General features: G+C 40.0%; 1 protein-coding gene across 1 annotated transcript in view; it reads left to right on the top strand.

Moving 5' to 3' along the window:
• LOC149414135 (uncharacterized) overlaps nt 1–13,800 on the top strand; it is a 39,369-nt gene extending 25,569 nt beyond the window's left edge. Inside the window, exon 6 of the mRNA XM_089643836.1 lies at nt 12,988–13,800. Within this exon, the coding sequence (XP_089499962.1) occupies nt 12,988–13,784 (797 nt within the window). The 3' untranslated portion in view covers nt 13,785–13,800. The remainder of the gene's footprint in view (nt 1–12,987) is intronic.
• The last annotated feature ends 8,625 nt before the right edge of the window (nt 13,801–22,425 follow it).

Genomic DNA, 22,425 nt, shown 5'->3' on the forward strand with positions numbered 1-22,425 from the left:
GGCTTGTTGTTCCCCTTTGGTATAATCCGGAGCACGCCTTTCTTCCATTCTGTAGGGAATACTCCTCTACGCAAGCACGTTTCCAACACTTGATAAAGCTCCTCTTAAGCGTGGATCCAAACATTCTTCGCTATTATGCCGTTCAATCTGTCAAATCCCGGTGCCTTCTTCGGACCCAAACCCTTAATTATGATTTCAACCTCTGCTCGACTTAATGGTGGTACGCCGTCCCCCTGGGCGAGGTCTCTAGGTGGAAGCCGTGACAGGTTTCTTACCTGTTGATGGTGAACACTTTCCCCATTAACTGAGTCTAGAGGAACTAACTTGCCCAGAAGTGTCTCAAGAGTGGAGACTATGTCAACACTCTCTGCGTTCCCTTCGCTATTACCGAGCACAACGCTCGATAAGTATCGTTCTGATCCTTTTCCCGAGTTTTCAAGAGCGCTGTGGATTTCCCACGGGTTGGCGTTACCCACTTCATCTACCCAACTATGCCATGCAGCTCGTTTTGCTGAGAGGACGGCCGAACGATAGGCGCCACGGGAAGCCCTAAAACGGGCCTGAAGTGCAGCCGCTTCTTCAGGCGAGCATATACTCCGCCTAACCACTACCAGGCCCCTATAGGCTCTTTTGTAGGCCCCTTTCAGCAAAGTCAGCTCTTGTGTCCACCACGGCGTCCTAATTAACTTCTTTGGGTTTGATCTGCCCAAAGAAGTTTCAGCGGCTGATACCACCGCCGCGTTGAAGAAATTCCCCAAATTGTCCGGTTCCCTAGCGCCTACGTCATGAAAACCCCTTAAAGTTTGACGCAGCGCATCCCCAAAGCTATCCCAATTCGCCCTAGTGGTTCTGAAGTTCCAAGATGATTGTGGAGCTTCTGTCTTTGTAATTCCCACTGAAAAAGTTATCAATCTATGATCAGAAACTATCGCACATTCATGAACCGTCCACTTTGATATTTTTGACGCAACAGATCCAGAGCAGAGAGTGAGATCAATGTTGCTTTCGCCACCGGTTCCTGAAAATGTTGAAAACGTACCTGGTTCATTGAGGATGAACAGACCTTGCGCTGAGATAAGATCTTCGACGGCATAGGATCTTTCCGTTCGATTTCCGTTAAAGTCAAACCAGAGAGGCGAGCGCGCATTGAAGTCACCTCCAATAATTATGTTTCGGCCTTTTAATTTATGCAAGGCACGCGTGAGGCTCAAAATATGCGGTTCAACTAAAGTACCATATTTAAAATATACTGATATCACGATGATCTCAGTATCGCCAAATTTAAAGGAAACACAGGTTTGGTATTCGTTCGACAGTCCCTCGAGAAGGAGGGGGCTAATCAACGAAGTATTGACCAGAACACCCGCCCCGGGAGAGCTGCCTACTTCAAGTACCACCCCTGGACTAATGATACCAGGTGTTTTCCCTTGCCAAACGTATTGTTCCTGAATGAGCAGAATGTCGATCCCAAGGTCGGTCATGACCCGCTGGGCCTCAAAGGTGGCTATCCGAGACCGCTGCAGGTTGATCTGGCCTATGGAGAGGGGATTAGCGGCGGCCATAATCGGTCATGCGAACTTGAGCCTCGATCGCAGCTCTGTTTGCGGGGCAGGCTCGGTCACCAGTACAATGATCGGCTGGTTTCTGAAACTTGGTACAAGTTGCGCAGATAGCGGCCTGTGCCTTCTTGGGGCACTCCTCGAAATCATGACCGGCTGCGGCGCAGTGGCGGCAAGAAATAAACTCCTGAGTACAAGATTTGCTTACATGGCCGTACATGTGGCATTTGAAGCAACGGGTAGCTCCCAGGTAGTCACGAACCCGACAGGCATTCCACCCAAGGTAGCAAAGACCGCTATCTATTAGTACCTTCCGGCAATCCGGATGACACGTGACAATCATATTCATAGTCCCGCCTTCACGTTTCCCAAAGAGGGATACCCTCCGCATTGTCCTTAAATGGTCTTCCCTGGAGAGAGTTGATTTTTCTGCGACGTTATTATCAAAAATTTCCTTGAAAAGAGCCGTGTCAGCAGCTGCGTCTCCTCTGGGGACGTCATAAATGACTATCTTGGGTAGTCGTCCCTGTGGGTTAACCATTTTCAAACCTTTGAGGGTTAATTTTTCCGCCGCCTTCTGAATGTTTTTGATACCCCCGGGCTATCAGTTTGCAGAAGAACGCCTCCCCCTTGATCTTACGTGTCCTAACCACTTTAAAACCGTCGGTTTTGGGATCCAGAACCGATGTAAGTACATTCTGGGTCTCCTCAGATGTTTTGCCTTCAGGGGCAGTGGGGTTAGAATAGAATAGTGGGCCTCAGAGAAGGCAGCTCACGCTCCTGTCCCTCAAATAAGATGGAACCACTGGGAGGCGCTCCGGAAGCTGCACCCGCATATGTTTTTTTACCTACCACTTTTTCAATAACTGGTGGCACATGGGACGGACGTTTAATGAGTAAATCTATTTTTTCCGATAATCCCTTCTGTGATTTAATAACCTCGGCAAAGGCGCCAGTTCTCGCGTTGGCGGCGGCACAGGTATTTGCCAGGTTCACGAGCTCATTACGAATTAGATCTATACTTACCTCTATAACTGAGCGGTCCTCCTTTTTAATTTTATTTTTCATCTCATTCACCTTTGCAGAGATCGTCGAAAGAGGGCTCCAAAATGGGGCGAGATAATCCTCCTCGACTGGCATATCGTAGTTGTCACCTGAAATTAACTGTTCCTCAATTCTGCCACGCTTCTTTTTTGCTGGGTTAGGCGACGGGTTTTTGGCCACGTCACCAGTACCAGTGGAAATATTTCCAGAAGGAGCGTTCGCTACATTCTTCGGGGCGGCCAAAATTGATGCTGCTCCCTCTTCACGGAGTAAGCTGCCATGGATACTGGTAAACGGTGAAGTGAGCCGTCTAGGACTACCAGGCTCCTTGTGGGCTTGAATACTCTCCATGAGCACATAGGATCTGGGAGAAGGTCGTCTCCTTTGTGAGGATATCTCCTTCCCTCTTGCCTGCGCTATTTTAATAACTTCCTCCTTTGAAAGCTCATGGAGGGCAACTTCCTCCTCGTCGGAGGAGTCCACGGAGGACATATTACATATAATAAAAATAAATTAAAAAGAAACCAACCTAAAAATTAACAAAAATAAAAAATCCAGACAAAATGCTGGAACTTACCGCTGTGGGTAGAATGCAAATACAGATGTTATTTACAAAATCTGCAAACTCACCAGAATTTCACAAAATCCGAATTTAATTATGTAATTGAAGATTAACACAGTACTGACAATAGTTTCTGCCGTGTTTATACAATTCAGATTAACTCAAAACACATTTAAACGTCACTACAATTTTCGGTAATCCGACCCGATAATTAACTAAAAAAAAAACTATTTTGAACACTTATTATGTACTATTTTATTGCTGAAGAATAGAAATACAGTAAATAACCGCCAGAAATGCGATTGAATGTGATTATAATTAAGATTAACACCGTTTCGTTTCAAAAGTAAACAAACCGGTGACGAAGGTAGGTATATCAACTGCCCGGTTCGGCCGGGCGAACTGAACTGCCATATTGGACAGTTCTAACCCTTCAGGCCTCTGCCATATTGGACAGTTTTAACCCTTCAAGCCTCTGCCATATTGAACAGTTTTAACCCTTCAAGCCTCTGCCATATTGAACAGTTTTAACCCTTCAAACCTCTGCCATATTGGACAGTTCTAACCCTTCAGGCCTCTGCCATATTGAACAGTTTTAACCCTTCAAGCCTCTGCCATATTGAACAGTTTTAACCCTTCAAGCCTCTGCCATATTGAACAGTTTTAACCCTTCAAACCTCTGCCATATTGGACAGTTCTAACCCTTCAGGCCTCTGCCATATTGGACAGTTCTAACCCTTCAAGCCTCTGCCATATTGAACAGTTTTAACCCTTCAAGCCTCTGCCATATTGAACAGTTTTAACCCTTCAGGCCTCTGCCATATTGGACAGTTTTAACCCTTCAAGCCTCTGCGATATTGAACAGTTTTAACCCTTCAAGCCTCTGCCATATTGAACAGTTTTAACCCTTCAAGCCTCTGTCATATTGAACAGTTTTAACCCTTCAAACCTCTGCCATATTGAACAGTTTTAACCCTTCAAGCCTCTGCCATATTGAACAGTTTTAACCCTTCAAGCCTCTGCCATATTGAACAGTTTTAACCCTTCAAGCCTCTGCCATATTGAACAGTTTTAACCCTTCAAACCTCTGCCATATTGAACAGTTTTAACCCTTCAAGCCTCTGCCATATTGAACAGTTTTAACCCTTCAAACCTCTGCCATATTGGACACTTCTAACCCTTCAGGCCTCTGCCATATTGGACAGTTTTAACCCTTCAAGCCTCTGCCATATTGAACAGTTTTAACCCTTCAAGCCTCTGCCATATTGAACAGTTTTAACCCTTCAAACCTCTGCCATATTGGACAGTTCTAACCCTTCAGGCCTCTGCCATATTGGACAGTTTTAACCCTTCAAGCCTCTGCCATATTGAACAGTTTTAACCCTTCAAGCCTCTGCCATATTGAACAGTTTTAACCCTTCAAACCTCTGCCATATTGAACAGTTTTAACCCTTCAAGCCTCTGCCATATTGAACAGTTTTAACCCTTCAAACCTCTGCCATATTGGACACTTCTAACCCTTCAGGCCTCTGCCATATTGGACAGTTTTAACCCTTCAAGCCTCTGCCATATTGAACAGTTTTAACCCTTCAAGCCTCTGCCATATTGAACAGTTTTAACCCTTCAAACCTCTGCCATATTGGACAGTTCTAACCCTTCAGGCCTCTGCCATATTGGACAGTTTTAACCCTTCAAGCCTCTGCCATATTGAACAGTTTTAACCCTTCAAGCCTCTGCCATATTGAACAGTTTTAACCCTTCAAGCCTCTGCCATATTGAACAGTTTTAACCATTCAAACCTCTGCCATATTGGACAGTTCTAACCCTTCAGGCCTCTGCCATATTGGACAGTTTTAACCCTTCAAGCCTCTGCCATATTGAACAGTTTTAACCCTTCAAGCCTCTGCCATATTGAACAGTTTTAACCCTTCAAACCTCTGCCATATTGGACAGTTCTAACCCTTCAGGCCTCTGCCATATTGGACAGTTTTAACCCTTCAAGCCTCTGCCATATTGAACAGTTTTAACCCTTCAAGCCTCTGCCATATTGAACAGTTTTAACCCTTCAAGCCTCTGCCATATTGAACAGTTTTAACCCTTCAAGCCTCTGCCATATTGAACAGTTTTAACCCTTCAAGCCTCTGCCATATTGAACAGTTTTAACCCTTCAAGCCTCTGCCATATTGAACAGTTTTAACCCTTCAAGCCTCTGCCATATTGAACAGTTTTAACCCTTCAGGCCTCTGCCATATTGGACAGTTTTAACCCTTCAAGCCTCTGCCATATTGAACAGTTTTAACCCTTCAAGCCTCTGCCATATTGAACAGTTTTAAGCCTTCAAGCCTCTGCCATATTGAACAGTTTTAACCCTTCAAGCCTCTGCCATATTGAACAGTTTTAACCCTTCAAGCCTCTGCCATATTGAACAGTTTTAACCCTTCAAGCCTCTGCCATATTGAACAGTTTTAACCCTTCAAGCCTCTGCCATATTGAACAGTTTTAACCCTTCAAACCTCTGCCATATTGAACAGTTTAACCCTTCAAGCCTCTGCCATATTGAACAGTTTTAACCCTTCAGGCCTCTGCCATATTGGACAGTTTTAACCCTTCAAGCCTCTGCCATATTGAACAGTTTTAACCCTTCAAGCCTCTGCCATATTGAACAGTTTTAACCCTTCAAGCCTCTGCCATATTGAACAGTTTTAACCCTTCAAGCCTCTGCCATATTGAACAGTTTTAACCCTTCAGGCCTCTGCCATATTGGACAGTTTTAACCCTTCAAGCCTCTGCCATATTGAACAGTTTTAACCCTTCAAGCCTCTGCCATATTGAACAGTTTTAACCCTTCAAACCTCTGCCATATTGGACAGTTCTAACCCTTCAGGCCTCTGCCATATTGGACATTGAAGGTACACCCACCCTGTCCCACCCCGGTATAGGTGACTTATGGTCACCCCTTCGGAGCTCTCGCATGAATCTAATTTTTTTTTGAATAAACGGCTCTACAATTTATATAAATGAAGCTAGGCCTTCAATGTCCCCGCATACGGTGTTATGAAGCGGTATGCAAGCGCTTACAAGTACTAAACTAAGGACAACACAGAAAAATAAACAACAAAACAATCAAGTTCAAGTGTCAGGCAGATAGTTGGTGGAGGGGACCCACACTCCAGTACCTGTAAACACATAAAAGTAAAGAAAACAATAGAGTGACGGGGGAGTTTCGCCGAACCACGACTGGCAGTCCTGTTGAGAAATTGGTGGTGGTTGGGGCGACTGGTGCAGGTCAGGACTTCCACACCCCTTAGCCGACCACCCGGTGGTGCCCTGAAGATAAGTATTGGAAAAAGAGGGATAAAACCCTAAAGAACCTAGGGGAAAGAAGCGTCAGGAGGTCGGAGGCAGGGTGGAGGTTACCCCAGCCCGCACAGTCACCCCTCTGACCACCAACGCTCATCAGGGGTGGCGCAGGTGATTGGCGGAGTCCCCCGGTAAGAAAGAATAATAAGAAGCTCCAGTCGTGCATGCGGGGACGAGGCCCGTTATCCAACCCCTAATGGGGAAAATAAACAAAACAAAACAGACAACGGAGTTCAGTTCTCGCCTGTAAACTCGTTGCTGTTACTAAAAAAAAAGAAAAGAAAACCGGAAAAAATACATGTAAAAAGAAGAGAAAATAAGAGGAAAAATGAAAAACAATAATCAATCCAAAAAGTGCCACATAAGGGCAACGGTAAATAAGTAAAAACAAAAGTAAAGGTGTAAAAATAAGATCTGCATGGTCAGTAGAGAGGACAGTAAGTATTGAATAAGAATAAGAAGTAAGAGAGATAATTAGTAAACACAAATATATAAGAGTGCTTACAGTGTCTGTAAAAAGAAAAACAGTGTGTTATCCTTAGACAGGGAAAAAGAAACATATGAAAAGAAAACAGAAAATAAGAATTAAAAGTACAAGACAAGTTAATTAAAAAAAAAACAAAAAACAAAATATAAACGAATGGAAATCATCTGCAACAGCTGGTACAGTAAGAAAAAGAAATAAGATAAGAATAGTAAAATAAGAAAAACAGAATAGCATATACAATAATGAAAGAGTTGTAAAAGAATAAGTCATGGAGCAGGAGCAGTACACCGGGGGTTCCCAATTATTGGACAGTTTTAACCCTTCAAGCCTCTGCCATATTGAACAGTTTTAACCCTTCAAGCCTCTGCCATATTGAACAGTTTTAACCCTTCAAGCCTCTGCCATATTGAACAGTTTTAACCCTTCAAGCCTCTGCCATATTGAACAGTTTTAACCCTTCAAGCCTCTGCCATATTGAACAGTTTTAACCCTTCAAGCCTCTGCCATATTGAACAGTTTTAACCCTTCAGGCCTCTGCCATATTGGACAGTTTTAACCCTTCAAGCCTCTGCCATATTGAACAGTTTTGACCCTTCAAGCCTCTGCCATATTGAACAGTTTTAACCCTTCAAACCTCTGCCATATTGGACAGTTCTAACCCTTCAGGCCTCTGCCATATTGGACAGTTTTAACCCTTCAAGCCTCTGCCATATTGAACAGTTTTAACCCTTCAAGCCTCTGCCATATTGAACAGTTTTAACCCTTCAAACCTCTGCCATATTGAACAGTTTTAACCCTTCAAGCCTCTGCCATATTGAACAGTTTTAACCCTTCAGGCCTCTGCCATATTGGACAGTTTTAACCCTTCAAGCCTCTGCCATATTGAACAGTTTTAACCCTTCAAGCCTCTGCCATATTGAACAGTTTTAACCCTTCAAACCTCTGCCATATTGGACAGTTCTAACCCTTCAGGCCTCTGCCATATTGGACAGTTTTAACCCTTCAAGCCTCTGCCATATTGAACAGTTTTAACCCTTCAAGCCTCTGCCATATTGAACAGTTTTAACCCTTCAAGCCTCTGCCATATTGAACAGTTTTAACCCTTCAGGCCTCTGCCATATTGGACAGTTTTAACCCTTCAAGCCTCTGCCATATTGAACAGTTTTAACCCTTCAAGCCTCTGCCATATTGAACAGTTTTAACCCTTCAAGCCTCTGCCATATTGAACAGTTTTAACCCTTCAGGCCTCTGCCATATTGGACAGTTTTAACCCTTCAGGCCTCTGCCATATTGGACAGTTTTAACCCTTCAAGCCTCTGCCATATTGAACAGTTTTAACCCTTCAAGCCTCTGCCATATTGAACAGTTTTAACCCTTCAAGCCTCTGCCATATTGAACAGTTTTAACCCTTCAAGCCTCTGCCATATTGAACAGTTTTAACCCTTCAAGCCTCTGCCATATTGAACAGTTTTAACCCTTCAAGCCTCTGCCATATTGAACAGTTTTAACCCTTCAGGCCTCTGCCATATTGGACAGTTTTAACCCTTCAGGCCTCTGCCATATTGGACAGTTTTAACCCCTCAAGCCTCTGCCATATTGGACAGTTCTAACCCTTCAAGCCTCTGCCATATTGGGCAGTTTTAACCCTTCAAGCCTCAGCCATATTGGACAGTTCTAACCTCTCAAGCCTCTGCCATATTGGACAGTTCTAACCCCTCAAGCCTCTGCCATATTGGACAGTTCTAACCCCTCAAGCCTCTGCCATATTGGGCAGTTTTAACCCCTCAAGCCTCTGTCATATTGGACAGTTCTAACCCCTCAAGCCTCTGCCATATTGGACAGTTCTAACCCCTCAAGCCTCTGCCATATTGGGCAGTTTTAACCCCTCAAGCCTCTGCCATATTGGACAGTTCTAACCCCTCAAGCCTCTGCCATATTGGACAGTTCTAACCCCTCAATCCTCTGCCATATTGGGCAGTTTTAACCCCTCAAGCCTCTGCCATATTGGACAGTTCTAACCCCTCAAGCCTCTGCCATATTGGACAGTTCTAACCCCTCAAGCCTCTGCCATATTGGACAGTTCTAACCCCTCAAGCCTCTGCCATATTGGGCAGTTTTAACCCCTCAAGCCTCTGCCATATTGGACAGTTCTAACCCCTCAAGCCTCTGCCATATTGGACAGTTCTAACCCCTCAAGCCTCTGCCATATTGGACAGTTCTAACCCCTCAAGCGTCTGCCATATTGGGCAGTTTTAACCCCTCAAGCCTCTGCCATATTGGACAGTTCTAACCCCTCAAGCCTCTGCCATATTGGACAGTTCTAACCCCTCAAGCCTCTCCCATATTGGACAGTTCTAACCCCTCAAGCCTCTGCCATATTGGACAGTTCTAACCCCTCAAGCCTCTGCCATATTGGACAGTTCTAACCCCTCAAGCCTCTGCCATATTGGACAGTTCTAACCCCTCAAGCCTCTGCCATATTGGACAGTTCTAACCCCTCAAGCCTCTCCCATATTGGACAGTTCTAACCCCTCAAGCCTCTGCCATATTGGGCAGTTTTAACCCCTCAAGCCTCTGCCATATTGGACAGTTCTAACCCCTCAAGCCTCTCCCATATTGGACAGTTCTAACCCCTCAAGCCTCTGCCATATTGGACAGTTCTAACCCCTCAAGCCTCTGCCATATTGGACAGTTCTAACCCCTCAAGCCTCTGCCATATTGGACAGTTCTAACCCCTCAAGCCTCTGCCATATTGGACAGTTCTAACCCCTCAAGCCTCTGCCATATTGGGCAGTTTTAACCCCTCAAGCCTCTGCCATATTGGACAGTTCTAACCCCTCAAGCCTCTCCCATATTGGACAGTTCTAACCCCTCAAGCCTCTCCCATATTGGACAGTTCTAACCCCTCAAGCCTCTGCCATATTGGACAGTTCTAACCCCTCAAGCCTCTGCCATATTGGACAGTTCTAACCCCTCAAGCCTCTGCCATATTGGGCAGTTTTAACCCCTCAAGCCTCTGCCATATTGGACAGTTCTAACCCCTCAAGCCTCTGCCATATTTGACAGTTCTAACCCCTCAAGCCTCTGCCATATTGGGCAGTTTTAACCCCTCAAGCCTCTGCCTTATTGGACAGTTCTAACCCCTCAAGCCTCTGCCATATTGGGCAGTTTTAACCCCTCAAGCCTCTGCCATATTGGACAGTTCTAACCCCTCAAGCCTCTGCCATATTTGACAGTTCTAACCCCTCAAGCCTCTGCCATATTGGGCAGTTTTAACCCCTCAAGCCTCTGCCTTATTGGACAGTTCTAACCCCTCAAGCCTCTGCCATATTGAACAGTTTTAACCCTTCAAGCCTCTGCCATATTGAACAGTTTTAACCCTTCAAGCCTCTGCCATATTGAACAGTTTTAACCCTTCAAGCCTCTGCCATATTGAACAGTTTTAACCCTTCAAGCCTCTGCCATATTGAACAGTTTTAACCCTTCAAGCCTCTGCCATATTGAACAGTTCTAACCCTTCAAGCCTCTGCCATATTGGACAGTTCTAACCCCTCAAGCCTCTGCCATATTGGACAGTTCTAACCCCTCAAGCCTCTGCCATATTGGACAGTTCTAACCCCTCAAGCCTCTCCCATATTGGACAGTTCTAACCCCTCAAGCCTCTGCCATATTGGACAGTTCTAACCCCTCAAGCCTCTGCCATATTGGACAGTTCTAACCCCTCAAGCCTCTGCCATATTGGGCAGTTTTAACCCCTCAAGCCTCTGCCATATTGGACAGTTCTAACCCCTCAAGCCTCTGCCATATTTGACAGTTCTAACCCCTCAAGCCTCTGCCATATTGGGCAGTTTTAACCCCTCAAGCCTCTGCCTTATTGGACAGTTCTAACCCCTCAAGCCTCTGCCATATTGGGCAGTTTTAACCCCTCAAGCCTCTGCCATATTGGACAGTTCTAACCCCTCAAGCCTCTGCCATATTTGACAGTTCTAACCCCTCAAGCCTCTGCCATATTGGGCAGTTTTAACCCCTCAAGCCTCTGCCTTATTGGACAGTTCTAACCCCTCAAGCCTCTGCCATATTGAACAGTTTTAACCCTTCAAGCCTCTGCCATATTGAACAGTTTTAACCCTTCAAGCCTCTGCCATATTGAACAGTTTTAACCCTTCAAGCCTCTGCCATATTGAACAGTTTTAACCCTTCAAGCCTCTGCCATATTGAACAGTTCTAACCCTTCAAGCCTCTGCCATATTGGACAGTTCTAACCCCTCAAGCCTCTGCCATATTGGACAGTTCTAACCCCTCAAGCCTCTGCCATATTGGACAGTTCTAACCCCTCAAGCCTCTGCCATATTGGGCAGTTTTAACCCCTCAAGCCTCTGCCATATTGGACAGTTCTAACCCCTCAAGCCTCTGCCATATTTGACAGTTCTAACCCCTCAAGCCTCTGCCATATTGGGCAGTTTTAACCCCTCAAGCCTCTGCCTTATTGGACAGTTCTAACCCCTCAAGCCTCTGCCATATTGGACAGTTCTAACCCCTCAAGCCTCTGCCATATTGAACAGTTTTAACCCTTCAAGCCTCTGCCATATTGAACAGTTTTAACCCTTCAAGCCTCTGCCATATTGAACAGTTTTAACCCTTCAAGCCTCTGCCATATTGAACAGTTTTAACCCTTCAAGCCTCTGCCATATTGAACAGTTTTAACCCTTCAAGCCTCTGCCATATTGAACAGTTCTAACCCTTCAAGCCTCTGCCATATTGGACAGTTCTAACCCCTCAAGCCTCTGCCATATTGGACAGTTCTAACCCCTCAAGCCTCTGCCATATTGGACAGTTCTAACCCCTCAAGCCTCTGCCATATTGGGCAGTTTTAACCCCTCAAGCCTCTGCCATATTGGACAGTTCTAACCCCTCAAGCCTCTGCCATATTGGACAGTTCTAACCCCTCAAGCCTCTGCCATATTGGACAGTTCTAACCCCTCAAGCCTCTGCCATATTGGACAGTTCTAACCCCTCAAGCCTCTGCCATATTGGACAGTTCTAACCCCTCAAGCCTCTGCCATATTGGACAGTTCTAACCCCTCAAGCCTCTGCCATATTGGGCAGTTTTAACCCCTCAAGCTTCTGCCATATTGGACAGTTCTAACCCCTCAAGCCTCTGCCATATTGACCATTACATTTCTTAAAGCTGTTCTCAGAATTCGGTGATTTTGTGTGTTTTTCCGCTTCTCAACGAAATCAAAATAAATGGGATATTTCTGAACCTATTCGAAAAACTAAAAATGATTTTTGAAAGGTGATAAAATACGATTTTCAATTTTATTATTAGAAATATACATAAAAAAACATAAACTAAAATTATTGATAGCAAAAAAACACATGTTTTTTTTTACAAATGTATTCTGAACATTGTTATAACCTCACTTTTTTTTTTGTTTAGTGAAAAAATAAATACTAAATTTTTATCGAATTGCGGTCGGAACCTTTGGTTTCATAGATGTGTACAATTAAATTATTATATGGTTAACTTCTATATTTGGATATAAAGCTTGGTGTTTTCTCTTTCTATTGTATATGAAGGAATCAACGAAAGTTGGTATCTCTGCCTGAAGGCAGTACGAGTGGAGGGTACTTGCAGAAGACCCGTTGTCGCGCTTCTAGTACTGCGGTCATGGGTGACTGATTTGTTGAGGTTGGGCCGGTAATAAATAAATAATTGACGGACCGAGAGGAGTTAGCATTCTTTAAATAGTGCTTCGGTGAATTTAATCAGTCTGTAAGATGTGTTTATCATAACCTTTAAAACTGCTAATTGCGGTCTTTCGAGAGGCAATAAGTTTGAGGATGCTGCACGTGCACATCCGCAGATAAATATACAATATGAAATTATGGATTCACAATAAAATTTTTACCAAGGATAGTTCTTGAAATTTAAAAAAATGTTTAGAAATCATAAATATCTTTTCTTTTTCTAGGTGAAGATAAAACTGTTATGTGTTGTAACTGCGAATATCCACTCGCATCCAAAAGAGACTTGACGAGGCACCCCGCTGTTCAAACTGAAATTGTAAAACCCTTTTCATGTTCCTGCTGCACCTACACATGCTCATGCAAGAATAACTATAAAAAGCACATAGTTATTCATACTAGAGATAAACCATACTCATGTTTATATTGCGATTTCAAGTGTAAAAGTAATGATGGATTAAAGAATCACTTGCGAACGCATGCCAAGAAAAAACGACACACAAGTCTTGACTACGAATGTTCTTACTGTAATTACGTGTGCTCGCGTAGATCTAGCTTAACTGATCACTTGCGAACGCATACAAAAGAAAAACCTTTTTCATGTTCCTATTGCAACCGTTCATTTAGAACCAAACAAGCGTTGAATGGTCACTTACTGATCCATTCTGGAATAAAGCCGTTCTCATGTTCTTATTGCAACTATAAATGCACAAAAAATAACGTTCTGAAAAAACACATACTTACGCATACTAGAGAAAAAACATTCTTGTGTTCTGAATGCAACTTTTCATGTTCTAGTAAGACAGCTCTAGCAAGACACTCGTGGACCCACACTGGAGAAAAAGTTCTTTCGTGTGCGCATTGTGACTTGAAGTTTAAGTTCAAATCGACTTTAATAGTACACTTACGTACCCACACTGGGGAGAAACTATTTTTTTGTTCTTACTGTAACTATTCGTGTACAATAAAATCTTCCATGAAAAGACATACACGAACCCACACTGAAGAAAAAACCTTAACATGAACTAATTAATAAACAATTCACGAAGTCTCATAAGTGTTTTCAAATTGCGGTTGGATCCTTTGGCTTCGCAAGGCGCACATTTTATTTATTTATTCTATGGTTAACTTCTAGATTTGAATATAAAGTGTGGTGTTTTCTTTTTCTAAACCGTTTAGATCAGTCTTTCTCAAAGGGGGCGATAACGCATCCTTGTGGGCGCTGGAGGCTTTCAGGGGGTAGAAGAAGGCTAAAGAATAAATAAGGAGGCGTTGAGGTAATCTAGAGAGGTGACAGCAGACAAATTATGTCTATAAAAATACGACAGAATATAGCTAAATTAAGTAACAATTGTTAAAAATAACAAAACTGGGTATTCGTCACTTGGTTAATTAGTTTTTTTTTAATTCAGTAAAACACTAATAATGTCTTTTCTTCCACTGTCATTATTTCCTCAAACTTTGAATGGAAAACTGTATCGGCCTATTCACCTTCAGTTCGCGCTGTGTTTGTGGCATTCAAGTTTTTGTTAAATAACGCGATGTTTACAACCCTGCATGAATTGACATGATTATCTTACTTGTTCTAACTTGCTTCGTACGAATTCTTTACAATTCAGTTACTTACATGAGGTAAACAAGTGGTTGCAAGTTTATTTTGTTCCTGTCGGTGCGTGCTACATTTCCAATCTATACAAAGGAAGTGATTGTTTATTTTATATTCATTTGCATTTTAGCACGTATCGCATACGGATCAAAATCTATCAATGTATGTTCAAAAATTCTTTGGAAATATTACTGTAATTAAAACTTATTGTCTTATATGCACTTATTTTGCATTATATTATTATGATTTATATTGTATTGCCAACTTACTATTACTTACTTACTATTACTAACTTACTATAACCGACTTACTATTACCGACTTACTATTACCGACTATTACTAGCTTAATATTACCAACTTACTTTTCCCAACTTACTATTACTGACTTACTATTGCCATCTTACAATTACTAACTAACCATTACCATCTTACTATTAACTACTTACTATTACCGACTTACTATTACTAACTCACCATTACCATCTATTATTACTATTATTTACTATTATTATTTATATTGTTTTACCAACTTACTATTACTTACTTACTAATAATATTAACTTAATATTACCAACTTACTATAACCGACTTACTATAACCGACTTAATATTACTAACTTACTATTACTAACTTAATATTACAAACATACTTTTACCAACTCACTATTACTGACTTACAATTACCAACTTACTATTGCCATCTTACAATTACTAACTAACCATTACCATCTTACTATTAACTACATACTACTACAAACTTACTATTACTAACTCACCATTACCTTCTTACTATTAACGACTTACTATTACCAACTTGCTATTACCGACTTACTATTACTAACTTACTATTACTAACTCACTTTTACTAACTTAATATTACCAAACTACTATTGACAAACTAATACCAACTTACTAATGCCTTCCTATTATAACTGACTTACTATTACTGTTTTACTATTCCTATCTTACTATTACAGACTTACCATTAGATTTATTATTACTAACTTTCTATATACAACTTATTATAACCGGCTTACTATTTATTACTAACTTATTTTTACCAACTTACTATTACTAACTTACTTTCACCAATTTACTTTTATCAACTTACTATTACTTACTTATCGACTTACCATCTACTTTCTCTCTCTTTTCTCTATTTTACTTACTTACCTTTAAAAAACAGAAAGACAAACTTTCCCGGGCTATGAATAACCTGGCAATGTTTAAAAATGTTCCACTAGTAAACGAAAACTGTTACCTGTGTCGTTGAGGATTGGAGGCCAGCTGAGGTATTCAACTCACGACGCCTGTATGGGTCCCAAATGCGATGACAAATCAGCCACTGACTGGTAAAATCCATTCAAGTTTAGTTTTATTAAGTGAATTTGAAATATTAAGTTTATTGCTACCATATTCACATTTTCTTAGTTTGTAAATTATTTATACACTGTAAGTTCATAGATGGCGCTAATTTAATTGTTGTAGGAAAAAAAACACTTTACATACCTTATTAACAACTAACTGTACTCCGCCACGCGTTGCTGTGGCTCAGTCTGTCTGTGCAGTTAGAGAAACAATAACGCGTAGTAAAATGAGAGGTGAGATTCTTTTCATTATATCGTCAAAGTGTGGGTCTTGCGTAACTCTGGTTCAATGAACTCTTCTTGGCTTTGAATTTTAGTGCAATTTTCAAAATTGGAACTGATTGTGTGAAGAATTCAGACGAGAAAGTACCTACATATTAATATTATATTTTGAATAGAAATTTTATTTCATTGTCATTTTCAAATTTGGAACTGATTTGTCTGGAATTCAAACTACCTAACTCGTGATTTTTCATGGGTCCTTAATAATTATAATAATAACTAGCTGTACATCGCCACGCGTTGCTGTGGCCAGTCTGTCTGTGCAGATAGAGAAACAATAGCGCGTGTTGCTTTTACGTCCAACAGATGGCGCTGATTAAAAAAAGGTTTTTACCTGTCACAGGTGACATCTATAAAAACACACGCGTATTCAAATGCAACGTTGTGTCATCATTTCAAAGCAATCGTTAAAGAACTTGCAGATTTAAGATTTTGAACAAACACACATTTACATTTTTATTTATAAAAAAAATAAATAACGGCGCTGCTTCCCAATTCAAACACGATAATTCATTTCTCAATTGAGTTGGGCAGTTTTGTTAAAAAACATCCTTTTTGAAATTTATTTATTTTATTTATACCTATAAATTACAAACAATACAAAACAAAATGAACCTTTGTCTGTCCAACTGGGAAGGATTCCCGTTTCAGGACAGCCAAATTGTGTATTTAGTACATAATATTCTTACAATGGAATGGCGATGCTGTCAAAACAAATTTTTAGAACATTGTTGATTGCATTCGAAGTGACAGGATGGTTTCTTTATCCTTGAAAGAATCGCAAAGATGTAATTTATTACCAGGGTCAATTTGGATTACATTAGTAATTGCATTCAGAACAGATGAATGGTTTCTTTCGGGACATCACAAATCTGAGATTCTTTCCATCGCATTTTGGAGAACATTTACAATTTTATGTTTAGAATTTCTACATGTATAAATCAGTATAAAACATATGAATCCTATCTAAAATATACAATATATTTTTAAAAAGTTCTTAGGTGATAGAAATTACACATTACTAGACCAGAATATATGCCGTATGACTAATGAATTAGCCTTCAAATATCTGTATTTGTAAATATATTGTAATGTAATATGTATGTCTGTTAAATATTTAAAATAAATAAATAAAACAAATCATATTTTTATTCGCTTCCCAACGGATCTCGTAGCAACAATATCCATTCTAATAAATGGAATAGTTGTGTAGCATCTACGTCACCGCTGCTAGGGTCATCATATCGTAATCAGACAGCACGAGTAAAAAATAGCTGAATCAACAATCGGACTTACGTAAGACACGTCTTGTCCAGTGCTGAACACATCCACGAGTCCGGTCTCCACCAGCGCGGCGTCGACTCAGGCCCATTGTCCACGTAACCGCACGTCATACGCACGCTTTCGTCAATTGACGATTGGAAGACGAATGCTTGCATCTTGCGTAGAAACAATGAAATCTGTGTCCACGAAGCGGCAACGTCACGTCAGCCGCTTGTCATGCGTTCGTCATGCGTTCGTAATGCGGTGCGCGCGGCAACATGTCACTACTCGACCGACCGCATTGCAGTATTTTGTCTTTGTATCAGTGGTCCAACAGTAGAGACTAAATTTTTGTACGTATGTTTAGTCATTCGGTAAAATGATTGAAATACAGAATCTCTCTGGCAGCAACAAACAATCTACAATTTATATTTATTTCGATGTATGGATGAATTCAGTACTTTCTTCGCCTGTTTCGTCGTCTTCTAATAAAATCGTATGCTATAATCACTTCATCGTCATCACTTGACATTTTCACAACAAAAGACGTGCTTTCTCGATGCAAGTTGAAAGAAAACTGAGACGTTTTGTAACGTTACTGACTATTGCATGAAGCAGCGTGGACATAACAAATATGCAAAATACGCCTATCGTCATTTGTAGGTTAAATGCATCCTACAAAAGACTACTGTGTGGACAATGGGCCTTACTGACATGCGCTTCGACCACATCACCTGGTATGATCGTCATCGGTACAGAGCCATCTCCCAACTGCGCAATTATACTGACTCACAAAGAGTTTATTAACTCAAAAGAGTATACCAAGAAACTAACTTACTTTTAGAAAACTGTACGAATACAACATATGCCTATTAATTCACAAAATCCAAAATGGCCTCATACACACAAATACTTCATTTATGAAAACATCACAAGTACATGACCACCACACAAGACAACATAATAAATTATACACAAATTCGGCAAAGACAGAGTGTGGTAAAAGAAACATAGGCCATGAGGGTGTACACATATATAATCTCCTTCCTGATAGCCTGACAACCGTAAATAGAATAAATATATTTAAGAAAAAACTGTTTGCCCTCAAGATCAATGAGCAAAACCAAAATGCTCTTACTTAAGAAAAATATGTTACTTAGGTAGTAAACCATAATTATTAATATAGGAATATATTATTTTTGTTTTAATCAATGTATACTTAAGTTAACAAGTCGAAATATGTATTTCTTTTAACTTAATAAATAACTAAAAAAAAACTCACAATAAACACTGTGTATCATTATATTTCATTGTCTCACTACCAGATCCCCATATTTGTTTATTTAGAACTAGCTGTACCCCGCCACGCGTTGATGTGGCTCGGTCTGTCTGTGCAGATTGAGAAACAATAGCGCGTTTTGCTTAATAGCATGATTGTATATGGGAAATACAAACATGCTTTTAAGCAAACATCTGTATGATTATCTATATTTGAGTGCAACGTTGTGTCAAAATTTCAAAGCAATCGATGAAGAACTTTCCGAGATTTAAGATTTTGAACAAACGAACATTTACATTTTTATTAATATATTTAAGTACCATTTACAAACATTAAAGTTATTGATAGTCATAGTACAATAAGTAAAGAAAGGAAAATTATAAGATTATATATGATATTAAGAAATACGAATACACTTTGGTACAAAGTTATTAAAAGAATAAGGATGGGTTGTTTTTAGAGAATTTCAACAATTCATCAAATTTCAAAGTTGATTTTCAGGTTCTGTGAAGGTTCTATTCAAACTGTGTTATTATATCATAATTGGCCAGTTGTTTAAAAAAACTGAAATAAAAACAGAACTTGAATTGAACCTTCACAGAGCTTGAAAATCAACTTTGAAATTTGATGAATTTTTCATATTCTCTGAAACAACCAATCCTTAGAATTCATTAAATTTCAACGTTGATTTTAAAGTTCTGTGAAGGTTCTATTCAAGTTCTGTTATTTTATTATTTTTATTCAGTTGTTTTACAAAACTCATTTAATAACAGAACTTGAATAGAACCTTCACAGAACTTGAAAATCAACTTTGAAATATGATGAATTTTTCAAATTCTTTTAAACAACCCATCCATAGTGACCAGCTCAGGTACGGGCTTTCCATCGATGCCAAAGTCAAGTTTAAAAGATGGGCATAATTTACAAATTTACCTGTACAAATGGCAAGTGCACCCACTGTTGAATTTGACAGCAACCATTGGTCTGGAACATCAGAATACATAAAAAAGGTTCTCGACTCTGTGCAGAAACTGGCGGTCAGATTTTCATAACTTTACAAATGTATTGCAATCTTTAGAGCAGATGGTGGGAATGCTATCTTTGTTATACCGATATTTCAATGGAAGATTCTCCTAGGAACTTGAGTCATTGATACCCTCGACACCAGTGCACAGTCGGAAAACACGCCAAACGCGCGCCCAACATTTGTATACAGTTGACACTCTCCTTTAAAAAACCCTCCACACAGCATCCCCAAAGATGACATACGTTCTAAGGGAAATTGTCTTTCTCAGGGTCTTTTTTTGGTTTTACTGAGGATTGAACCTTCCTCCCCAGGGATTGGGTCTTAACTGCTGTAATTTTATTAAATGTCTTTTAAAACTTACGTAATTTCATCCGATTTCAGAGAAATGCGTATATGTTCGCGTGTGTATGTGTGATTGCCACCAAAATAAGATGAAATGCATTGTCATCGACAACGACTTTATAAGCCAAGTTTTAGCTCAATCGGATGTCGGGAAATGGGTTAATTTTCGCTTCCAAGATATGCAATCATTCATTCCCAAACAAAAGTGTAAATAAAATATTATGAATCTTATCACTTGTGGCACAGGAGTTGCGGAAAATATGATTATAAATTGGTAATCAGCTGAAAGAATTTGAAAGAATGGTACATAATGTGTTTATGGTGAGCACTGAAGGGATAAACTGACAGAATTGTATTATGGGCGTGTCTAAGTGGCACATTGACATCTTGACCATTTTTACATTTCTCAAGATCCTGTCAGAAATTCGAAAAATTTGTTTGTATTTCCGTTTTTTAATAAAATCCAAATTAATGCGATATTTCGGAACGTATCCGAAAACTAAAAATTGTTTTTGAAAGAAATTGAAATACCCTTACAAAATTTATGATTAGAAATAAACAAAGATATTGTTCTTCTAATATCTTTGGAAATAAACATATAACTTTTGAAATATTAAAATTTTGATTGCAAACATTTAAAAATAGTTTCCCCTTAAGTTTTTCGTCTAAAAACTGAATTAAAATTACGGATAATTAGAGACACCAATAGCTAAATAGGATAACGTGAAGGAATGCCAGTCGGCAAGAGGGGAAAAACAATTAAATTAGCAAAATCACTTGAAACCTGTTTTTTGTATTATTGATTGAAATTCAACATGGCACATGTTTCTACAGTAGAGTGTGTCATGTTCGTTCTACGATCTGTCAATACAAGAATATACCGTCTATTCACAGGGGCTTACAGTCATTAGAGCTGCCTCAGCAAATTCTCTGTGAACAACAGAGCTTCAGCTAAGAGTAGCTGAATTATGTCTACAGTGACTCCATCCCTCACTTGCTCTACAAGCTGTCCTTGAAAATAGCTGTTACCTTCCAGGAATTTACTGTTAGTTATCAACAGATTTGAATTTTGGTGCAAGCCTACTTTTACTTGCTAAAAGAATAGCGTCTGATCGCTGGACATTCTCACCTACAAGCGCAGGATTGAACATTTTACCTGTCTGCTCAAAAAATAGAATAGTGCTGTTGTCTTGACGATTTAGCACATGAGATGCCAGTTTCACAGAACTCTTTTGACAACTCTCTCTTATTTGGGTTAAGACAACCTGGTTCTTTACCTCCTGCACAGTCTTTAAGGTTTTGGCAGGGAAACACCTCAATTTTTTTAAAGTAGGCTTTGCGACATCAAGTCCTCCCAAAGCAAATGAGCGAATGGATATTTTGAACCTTCTATAACATTTACCAATTTGACAAATTGGCCACACACTTCGTCAACAAATGTCAAATGAATACATATCAAAGCTGACGAATCTGCTGTGGCAGGGTGGAATGTGTGTATGAGAGCTATATTTATTTGTAATTTACGGTGGCTGCCCGAACCGTAAATTGTGTTCAGGAGATGGGAGATTGAAATGAGTGTTTGCACAATTAATTTAATTTATTCGTGAGGACGAATATTACAATTTTACAGAACGCGGAGACGGTTGCAGAAAGAGTAGAGAGAGTGGCGGTTGGATCGAAGGTTGAAACAGGAAGGGAGATTTCTCTTCTCCAGCTCGCTTGCGTCTAGCAGCGGATTAATTCACGATAGTATTGCCACATGTGGGAGGAAATAAAGTAGTCCCACACTGCAAAATTCTTGGGTTCATACTCCTGGATGAAATGGATGAGAGCATCCTTGTATTCCTTATATCCTTGTATTCAGCTAGATATTCGACTGCATGAAACCACGTGTCCCATCTAGTTCGCATATTTTTGAGTTTTGTCGTAGAAATCGCTGCTATTTCGCGTTTTAACGTATTTATCGCTAAAAACACCATTTATCGCTTTAATTCGCGAAGCGATGCACTACGTCGTGTAATATTTTTAATTGAGCCGCTATCAATAATAACCCTTACGTAGATGGCGATAGGGTTTAAATTCCCGCTTAATACCATCCGCCTGTTTTGATTTATGCAAGAAAAAAACATGGCCAAAAAGTGCCTTTTATTTTATTTTGTGGATGTTCAGGCATAAATATTTTTTTTTTCGATCATTTTATAAATAACTTAATTTGCCACATTATACAATAAAATCATAACAGAAAATCGGTTCATAAGTAGGAGATTTTGAACTTTAAAGCAGTTTTCATTGGCCTTATACATTAATTTTTCTGGGCTTTTACGATTTTTATGAGAAAAACCGAACAAATTGTATCTACAGGATAGTAGTACTTGTTTGTTCCCAAAACCGAAAAAAATTTGCCTGAGGAGATAAAATTGATTAACCTCCCCGTTGCCAACAGGCGAAAAATTAAAATATTTTGTCAATTAATTGACAATTAAAAAATAACATCAAGAA

Source organism: Hesperophylax consimilis, chromosome 20, assembly GCF_061612785.1.
Source record: "Hesperophylax consimilis isolate HC1 chromosome 20, BYU_Hcon_1.0, whole genome shotgun sequence".
NCBI lineage: Eukaryota > Metazoa > Arthropoda > Insecta > Trichoptera > Limnephilidae > Hesperophylax > Hesperophylax consimilis.